Genomic DNA, 10118 nt, shown 5'->3' with positions numbered 1-10118 from the left:
TTTTAAAACCTTGATCAAGTGAAATTTGCATAACAACAGCAAAGAAACTATTTTTTTTATTTTTGTGTAACGGGCAGCGAAGAAATCCTGCTACACACACATTGTGCAGTTAAGTTGCACAGATGATAGAATCTGTTGGGATTGGACTCTGTGTTCTTGTGATAACTGCAGTAAAATTCCGTTAGAATGAGAATAGTCTCACACTAAACACTATCAGTCTTAATTTCCCGATTGGAGTTAAGGCACAGTACCTTAAACTAACGCTAGAGGGCAGGCTGTTTAAGTATCTAACATTTCGTGAACTCCTTCTGCCTTCCTGCTTTCACCTTGGGTGGGCGCACCCACTCCCCCTTGTGGGCATTCTCTGCTAGGTCGACTTGGTACTCTAATTAGTTTTGATTCCAATTTCCCATCTGCTTCATTGGCCATTATCATTCTAGCCATTCTAGGTACCTGCCGTTTCATTTTTAATTTTATTTATTCATTTATTTTTATTTCTTGCTTTGTATTAGTTTTCATATTCAGTACTACTTTTGTTTTACTTTATTATCTTTAATTACTTTTATAATTTTGTTTATTTTGTTTTGTTTTGTTTCTTTTTTTTATTATTTTAATTTAAAAATTTTTAATCAGGGTTATCGCTCCCTTTTTCTCTCTCACTTTACCACTCACTTATTTAAATTTAGTTTAAACAGTGTTTGAATTCAAATTTAAAGTAAATTTCTGTATTCTAGCCATTTTTGTTCACCTACAGGTAACACTCCCTCTAGTGCTTAGTTGGTGAAGTGACGTTTGCCTCCACGGCGGGTCACAGTGAGCTGCCACGGGATCCGAACTGAATCACCTCAATCCATCACTAAGCCTAGCCATAGAATACTAACCCATCCAGCTATCAAAACCCCAAAATCAGGTTGCTCCTCAATCTTTAAGGTAATTAGCCGCTCCACAGGCTGCCACACTAGATGTTATGACCCAGCAGCGCCCTCTACTCGGTAGGCCCTGTCATAACCCCTAACAGCAGTAAAAGGCTTAAATCTGCTCTCTCCTCTATCTCTCCCTGTGTTTTGATTTGTTGGTTTGTTTGTTTTTAATTTTGTTCTGTTTTGTTTGCCTAGAGACCGAACCTTTGAAAATCATCAGGGAAGGCTGAGTAATAGATTGACGACCCAAGATGCCAAAGTCTTTAGACGGTCACGCTGTCAACAATCTGAGTTAGATCCTTTCCGGTGCCCCCCCCCCCCACCAAAAATTAGAACCACCCGCCCTTTTTGGCAAACATTCCATGAATTGATAAATTATTATATTGTCTGCTCGGTGGACGGACAGATCAAATAATTGTAATATTGATTCTGCTACAGTTAATTCGAAGATATCTAAATATTTATTATGAATCATAACCAGTTATAATTCGTCATAAATATTTCCCTTTTTAGAGCTAATAATAAAAACCCTACACGTTTTTCAAATTTTATATAATATACTGTAGTTACAAAATGACACTATACAAAATGTATTTAATAACTTTGAAAAATACAGGTTTCACCTTGAACAACATGGTTAAATTGATGTTTACAATGATACATCATATAAAAACACTATTTATATGGTGATGATAACGTTAAATGGTTCATCGTAAAAGAAAAGTGTATTTTGTGTTTATATCATAATTTTACATAATAATGGCCTTTTTCTGTCACCACAATAACTTCAGTATGATAAACATCACCAAAATTACTAAGCAGACTTAAGTATTTATTTGAAGCAGGTTACATGCTGTGAAAAAAAGGTATATTCCATGATTTCCATAGTCAATAAAGGGATTAACTGCGATTAACTCAGGATGACACTGGTGATGATCATAAGGTGCACATGCGATGATTGAGTGTCCTTGATTTTCAGGAAGTTGGATCATTCCAAATGTCCAAAGTTGCAGTGGGGAGTTACTTTCCATTGCCCTTAAACTATGGTGGTTCCACTGGCTTACAAACTCATCCACAGATCTGTTTATTCTTGGAAGGTAAACATGGTGAAGAGCCCTAATGTGAAGTGGGTTGTTGCTATCTAAAATTCCAACATTTTCCATGAAAAGGAAAAGTTATTTAAAATAAGCTGACACCACCCTGTTATGTTCTGCCCACAATCTTTCGATGCGTTGATTATGAACACTACATCCAACCATAAAGCTTCCTCTGTTTGCCCCTCGATTCTCAATCATAAACCTTGCAATATCAATATTCTCACTACCAGCATCACGCCTGACATGATGTGGGAGTCCAAACAGATCCACAGCATTTTGGAAAAGTTGCAAGGCAGTTGATGCTCTGTTGTCTGTGCAACATCTCAGGTAGGTAATTGTCAGGATTCGTCCAATAAACGCAGGAAGCATGATTTGCAAAAGTTCAATTCTTTATAGGTTTCCCATTTTTTAAAAACATACACTTGGCCATACATAAAGAAAATAAAGAAAACTGCACAAATAAACGAAAGAAAAATTGGAGTTCCAGGGATCAGATGTTAACAGTTGGGATCCCACTCCAAAAAAAAAACCTCTCTTAACAAACAAAACCCAGCCCTTATATTAATGGGACTGTACCATTAAAGTCCCCCTGTAGTGAAAATCAAGTTTTTTTATGTTGTTTATTTGTCTATATGGTGTTTTTAATATGTGCCAATCTATTAATCAACACCATTGCTGAGTATTTTCTCCTTAAAGCTGTAGTTTCCCAAAGGCTGACCCAGAAACCAATAACCAATCACGTCAAGGGATTGATTCCTATCACTAGCATGCAAAATATACCAATACCAGCACAAAACCAAAAATAAATTAAAGCAAAAAACACATGAAGCTGTGGTTTAATGTGAATTTAGAACCACTAACTTGCATTATAACCCGTGGCAACAGTGTAAAAGTAGCCTGGAGTCAGACCCACCTCTCTCGCATCGGCATCTGCACTTCACACGCGTATGCAAGTTAAGAATCACAAACGGCTGTTTTTGAGTCTTCAAGGCATTTTAGGACACAACATCATCAAGTAAGTAACTTTAACAAATGTTACAGTATTCACTGTAGTTGTCCGCTAGTAAAAAGATGGTTTTATCAGTCATTATCCGTGTATGCCATTGTTTTGCGTTTACTACAGTTCAGTGGATCAGGAGGCGCTGGCTGGAGTGACTGAGTGGAGGCAGGACTAATTTGCACATTCATAGATATATATAATACAATTTCTAAGCTATTTGTTAAAATATATTCAGTTACACAATGGCTGTCATAGCATGTTTCATAACAGATTAATTTAAACATACTGTACATTAAGTAATTAAGACTAACAGGTTTAGTAAAATATAATGAGTATATGGTGTAATATTTCGCAAAATGCTCCTCTCTAGACTTCTCTAGTGAACTGAACTGTGGACACTGATGACTTGCTGAGGTAAATTAAATGCTACGTGACATTTTATTTCCAAGCTGTATTGTTGATGTCTTTCCACAGTTGAAACACTGATTGAGCAATTACATGAGGCATGAGATGTTCAGTCATGTTTATTCACGTTAAAACTAGTAGTACAGAGGAAGGAATGATGGTGTAATATTTCGCAAAATGCTCCTCTCTAGACTTCTCTAGTGAACTGAACTGTGGACACTGATGACTTGCTGAGGTAAATTAAATGCTACGTGACATTTTATTTCCAAGCTGTATTGTTGATGTCTTTCCACAGTTGAAACACTGATTGAGCAATTACATGAGGCATGAGATGTTCAGTCATGTTTATTCACGTTAAAACTAGTAGTACAGAGGAAGGAATGATCACGTTCACTCGCGCTCCGCTTTGCACAAATCTGCGGGGCGTCACGGCTCAGACACAGGAACTGGTGTTGTGCCGAATTCTACACCCCTGCCAGATTATGCACTCCCTTGTTTAAGTCTCTACCTGATTGCCTAATCCCAACCCCACCCCTAATCCTAACCCCTCCCCCACACCTACTGCTAAACCTACCAATACTAGGGGGTGCATAATCTGGCAGGGTGCAAATGTCGACACTACACCGGAGCTGATCGCGGCCGCTCTAGTCAGTGCTTGTGTTGGGATTATACAGTGGGGCAAAAAAGTATTTAGTCAGCCACCAATTGTGCAAGTTCTCCCACTTAAAAATATGAGAGAGGCCTGTAATTTTCATCATAGGTATACCTCAACTATGAGAGACAAAATGAGGGAAAAAAATCCAGAAAATCACATTGTAGGATTTTTAAATAATTAATTGGTAAATTCCTCTGTAAAATAAGTATTTGGTCACCTACAAACAAGCAAGATTTCTGGCTCTCAATTGAAGTCGCTACCTGATTTCCTAATCCCAACCCCATCCCTAATCCTAATCCCTCCCCCACACCTACTGCTAAACCTACCAATACTAGGGGGTGCATAATCTGGCTGGGTGCAAATGTCGACACTACACCGGAGCTGATCGCGGCTGCTCTAGTCAGTGCTTGTGTTGGGATTATACAGTGGGGCAAAAAAGTATTTAGTCAGCCACCAATTGTGCAAGTTCTCCCACTTAAAAATATGAGAGAGGCCTGTAATTTTCATCATAGGTATACCTCAACTATGAGAGACAAAATGAGTTGCCAACAAAGGGTATATAACAAAGTATTGAGATGAAATTTTTTATTGACCAAATACTTATTTTCCACCATAATTTGCAAATAAATTCTTTAAAAATCCTACAATGTGATTTTACAGATTTTTTTTCTCATTTTGTCTCTCATAGTTGAGGTATACCTATGATGAAAATTACAGGTCTCTCTCATCTTTTTAAGTGGGAGAACTTGCACAATTGGTGGCTGACTAAATACTTTTTTTCCCCACTGTACCAGCACGTTTCTGAACCGTCCCAGAAGCGGCTCTCCTATGGCGTTATTTTACTGACAAATGTCGAGAGCGCATTATTGTAGCGCGAAAGTACATTAATATAATGCGCGAGCGCGAATCTCTCCGCTCGCGCGCGGAATATAATGTGCCGAGCGCGAATCTCTCAGAGACACGCTGCTCTTGTATGAATTCTCACTGACCTCGCCCAGAGAATATGCCTGCACTTAAAACGTGTCCGTTGCAAACGCGAATCTCTCCTCTTCACTTAAAGTAAGCGTGTATGTGCCCAGAATGTGTCCCGTGCGTTCGCGAATGCCTAAATAGTCTTTCTCTACGATCTCTTTCTCTTTACTCTTGGAATAAACGCTGTCAAAACGGCAACAACCAATCAGAAATAGGCTTCCACGACTGACCAATGAAAACGCAGGCATCGTACATGGAATCTTATTGGTTGATATCTTATTGGTTGATATTGAACCGCACAAGGAATCATTTGACTTTGAATTGAGCCAAGACGGATCCGCCGAATCGACGATCTCAGGTAACCAGTTTTATATATTTTGATGCTAAATATGTCAAATGTGTCTTAGAAATATCTGGGAAGAGGGCAATTAGATTATTTTTCATATAAATGACATAGACTGTCTAACTGCACAATCTGTATTGTAAACATTAGTACTCCAGACTCCAAAGTTATCTGAAAGGTACAGGTCATTTCAGCGTATTTAAATCTGACGATTACAACTAGTTCTTGAATTTTGTTATTCATTTTAAGAAATACAATTTGTAGCACTGTTATATTAGATGTCTAACATCTGCTTTAGATTTTATAATGACAAGCCTACTTTTTTCCCCCTACAGATCTTGAGACGACTGGTCTTGGACAGATTACTGAATAAACTGCAGTATATTGTTAGTCATTCTGCCACAGGCCTCGACCTTGATTATCTACATTTCATTTGCACACATGAACTAATACTCATTGATGCATTAGAAGAACAAAATTTTATCCCAGAATGCATTGTAAATGCCCTTAGAGACCTCTGTATTTTGGTGAGAGAGCAGGTTGAAAATCAAACAAATTAAACAATTCAAATTGAGGTGGAGGCAGTTGCAGGAGTTATGGGACGACCTAAATTCACAATTGAAAATGAGAAGATCAAGTCCCTGCTAGACATTCAGCTGCCCGTTCCTTTCATAGCCAAACTATTAGGAGTTAGTGAAAGAACAGTTTTTCGTAGGATGAGAGAGTTTGGATTGTCTGTGTCAGACTCCTACAGTACAATGGGTGACCAAGAGCTTGATATGTTAGTGACCAACATCAAGTTTCTAATTTTTTTTTTGTACAGATGTACACGAGACTGCAATAGAAATAATTAATAAAATTTGTTTTCTTCCAACTAGATACAACATTGTCATATTTGGGGGCATTGACGGTTTTTCCAGAAAGGTAATTAGATGTGTTTGTATGTTTATAATAAAACTGTCATTACATATTTTGTTGTGATATCTACTGTCCATTCCAAGTAAACATTATGGTTTGCTCTCTTTAGATAACGTACTTGGATGCAGCTAACAATAACAAGGCATCAACTGCCTTTACCTTCTTTCTACAATCCGTTGAGAGGAATGGTGTGCCTTCAAGGTAAATGCTAGAAAAACTTTATTTTCTTTACCATGAACAAGATTTGTTTTACACATTACTTTGAAATAATATAGGGTGTCACTGATTGTCTTCTGGACAACTGTCAGATCAGCAGTCTTCCCCATGATTGTGTAGCCTAGTGAACCAAACTGAGAGACCATTTTGAAGGCTCAGGAAACCTTTGCAGGTGTTTTGAGTTGATTAGTTGATTGGCATGTCACCATATTCTAATTAGTTGAGATTGTGAATTGGTGGGTTTTTGTTAAATGCGAGCCAAAATCATCACAATTAAAAGAACCAAAGACTTAAACTACTTCAGTCTGTGTGCATTTAATTTATTTAATACACGAGTTTCATAATTTGAGTTGAATTACTGAAATAAATGAACTTTTCCACAACGTTCTAATTTATTGAGATGCACCTGTATTAAGTGGAACAACTGTTTCAGTAACTGTTTCAGTAATTCTCTCTAATTGTATCACTGAGACTATCATACTGTGAGACTAACACAATACTGAGACTAACATTTCCTTGTGTGTTATATAGAAGTCTGTCATGCAGGTTTGGAACAACATGAATTAAAAATTAACCTCTTGGCTAAACCGTTAAACCGATTGACTAATCTTTTACATTCATGCAAAGGGTTAGGGGTGATCAAGGGGTTGAGAACCTCAACATTGCACGCTTCATGTTCACTGTAAGGGGAACAGACAGAGCAAGTTTCATCTCTGGAAAAAGCATACATAACCAAAGGTAAAGTAAGAAAATGCAGGTTGTAGGAAAATATGTTTTGTTACATTTGTTAAATTTTCTGTTAGCCATGCCATACATAAATGTAGAATATACTTTTTTTTTTTTTGTTATAGTCATTAGAAATTTCAAGCTATTTTATATTTAGCTCCATTTATGTTCTTAAGTATCACACACATAGTAATCATTCTTCCTGTTACAGAATAGAATGGCTCTGGCGTGATGTGTGGACAGCGGTGACTAGCACATATTACGATACCCTCCATAGTCTTGAAGAAGATGGCTTGCTGGACATCTCAAACACACTGCATATTTTCCTTGTCCACTTTGTGTTTCTTCCCCGTCTCTGCAAAGACTTGCAGGCATTTGCTGAGGGCTGGAACCATCACCCCCTCCGCACTGAGGGAAATATGACCCCACATCTGTTGTGGGAGATGGGACTTATGCAGAATAGCATCAGTGAGCTTGAAAGTTTAGAGGTATGAATGAGTTTTATTTCTCTAATTTATAACAAAAATAATGTTTTTAAGAGGTTGCTTATTTAACTAGGAATTTTAATGATTATATTTCCCTAGGATATAGAGGACCTTGATATAGACTGGGAAAGTGCCATTTTCCATGAGGAATCATCAACAGAATTTGGAGTTGTGGTTCCAGAACTCCTCCCCCCTCTAAACGAACAAGAAATAAGAAGCCTCCAAGCTGCTGTTGACCATACAGTGACATCACACTCAAATGGTAGAGACATCTATATTCAGTGCCTTCGAATTTTTCATTGACCAATTGTGAATATGCGAAATCTATTGTCCTTTGCTTGTTCATATCTACTAGAGATGGAAACATGTATTTTCCAATGAATCTTTATTGAACACCAGAAAAAAATTTCAAATACAGTGAACAGTATAATATTCAATATCACTCTTTTAAGGTGTCACCCGAAACTAAAGCTGAGTAACACAAAGAAGCATGTGGTGCTGAACAGTGTTTGTGGAATGCTTACCATATGACAGATTAAACTCTTTATATCAACTTGAAACTGTAATGTTATACAAGCAATAAATTCCTGGCAAAAAATTGTCCATCGTTTCTAATCTTAAAGCTTGTTGAACAGTTAGACAAGCTTGTGCAGCTAAACCTTCAGAAATTCTTGGCCAAGAAAGAAACCCTCCATCAACACAGTTTTGAAGTCTTCATAGTTTGACGTGTTTAACAGGTAGCATAATTGTATTGCTGCCACAGTTGGATAACAGTCTATGCTCATTATATTCTGCATCACAGTTATGGTTAAATTGAACTCTGATTTTGAAATGTGTCTTTTCTTGAGAAAGAATAGGAATGTGTCCCTGTCCTGTCACCCACTGAAGGAAGGTCTTCGGACTCATGGGGAGAGTTCCCACACCAGAAGTACGGTCATCTGAAAAAGAAATTACAAATGGTTAATAATTAAACGATGACAGCTTTTGTTTTTAATATGTAGCCATAAACATCTATCCATCTTCCATACTGCTTACACTATAGGGTCATGGAAGTGCTGAAAACTACCACACATCCCAGTACTAAAAATGGAAACAAAAAAAACTGCTTTTCTCTATATATAATGACAGTGAAGAATGAATTATACATTCACTTTTAAGACAATGTAGCGTCTGCGTAGAATCATGCATGATCTTTGGGTGTTTATGGCTTAAGAGACCCATTTTAGCCTTTTGACATTTGCATATAAATTACAGTTCTGCTCAGAGACTTTACGTTTGTATAGGGGTTTTAAATTGCCAAATGGTTCCTCGCCGTCAAGGAGATTCTAACCAGCCCCCACTATCATCTCCCCCATCTGACTTCAAACACGGTCCCAAAGAGCTGTAAATGACCCCGATGGGCCTGGCTGGCCAAGTACACTAATACACACACACACACACACACAAAGACCGTTACTCTATTATACTCTAAATATTGAATTAATACAGAATTTATAGTTTTAGTGTTTTTACTTTGCTCCAGTTCCTGGAGAAGGTCTAGCAGTTCATCATGGCAACCTCGACCTGTTCTCTGTTTGAGCCCATTTCACTGAACTCTGCCTGGCAAATGGAAATGACAAAGTCTGCGTCCACGACCTGTTAAGTAAAATGTTGAAAAACAATGAAAACAAATGTTCAAATTAAAGCCTAGTCTTATGAGTTTAGTTACATCTGGGGTAAAAAAACTATTAGAAGCAGCATTGTGTAAATGCTGTCACTAACCCGCCACGAGTTAGATGATCAGATAAAAAATAAATAAATAAATAAAAGTTTTGAATGTATAACAGAGGCAGTTTTACAATTGCCAGCAAATTAACCCACATATGTTAATGGTTGTTTCTGCATGTCCTAATAATAATAGTAATAAATACAGCGACAAGCAGCATTGATATGCTAAAACTCCAGTGACACACTTCCTGAAGCCAGTTGGTGGCACTATGATTGTGAACTACAAAAGCCACATCTATGTAGTACTACTACGACGACTACTACTACTACTAATGTACTTACTGCAGTTTCTGTCTCAGGAACAAACAGTGGCTGACAAATTTCTGGGTGTTTTTCCATAAGACCACCAAGGCCATAAAGCTGCAAACCCTTCCTGATCTCTTGCAGCATGGGGATCAACTTAAGAGTGGCATGTAGGATAATAGCTCTGGAAGAAAAGCATTGTGAGAGACAAAGTTAATTTCTATGCATACAAGTCAATTTAATTATGCCAAACCTCACTAAAATTAATGTTCATTAACAATTCCTACATACCGGGTCATTTCATCCTTCTTCTCTATGCTGACTACACTGAGGTACCCACAGTTCAGAATGTCTTCTGCGAGCTCTGTAAT

At 37.6% G+C, this 10118-nt stretch overlaps 1 protein-coding gene across 1 annotated transcript; it reads left to right on the top strand.

Annotated features, from left to right (window-relative positions):
* The first annotated feature begins 5988 nt into the window (after positions 1 to 5988).
* Positions 5989 to 8323, top strand: LOC107565479 (uncharacterized). Its single transcript, XM_016250719.1, has 6 exons — positions 5989 to 6173; positions 6271 to 6316; positions 6420 to 6511; positions 7154 to 7264; positions 7464 to 7720; positions 7844 to 8323. Exons 1-6 carry the CDS (start codon positions 5989 to 5991, stop codon positions 8038 to 8040), a joined length of 888 nt encoding a protein of 295 aa, XP_016106205.1. The 3' UTR covers positions 8041 to 8323.
* Positions 8324 to 10118: the final 1795 nt, after the last annotated feature.

The sequence above is a fragment of the Sinocyclocheilus grahami genome, unplaced genomic scaffold, assembly GCF_001515645.1.
Source record: "Sinocyclocheilus grahami isolate Dianchi unplaced genomic scaffold, SAMN03320097.WGS_v1.1 scaffold1004.1, whole genome shotgun sequence".
Lineage (NCBI taxonomy): Eukaryota > Metazoa > Chordata > Actinopteri > Cypriniformes > Cyprinidae > Sinocyclocheilus > Sinocyclocheilus grahami.
Note: the sequence above shows the minus strand (reverse complement) of the source record. Positions and strands in the feature narration are given on the sequence as shown.

Coding starts and splice junctions, on each gene's coding strand:
- LOC107565479 (XM_016250719.1), top strand. CDS start 5,989: ATGGGACGACCTAAATTCACAATTGAAAATGAGAAGATCAAGTCCCTG. Junction 6,174..6,270: donor GGTGACCAAGAGCTTGATAT/GTTAGTGACCAA, acceptor TCTTCCAACTAG/ATACAACATTGTCATATTTG. Junction 7,721..7,843: donor ACTTATGCAGAATAGCATCA/GTGAGCTTGAAA, acceptor CCTAGGATATAG/AGGACCTTGATATAGACTGG.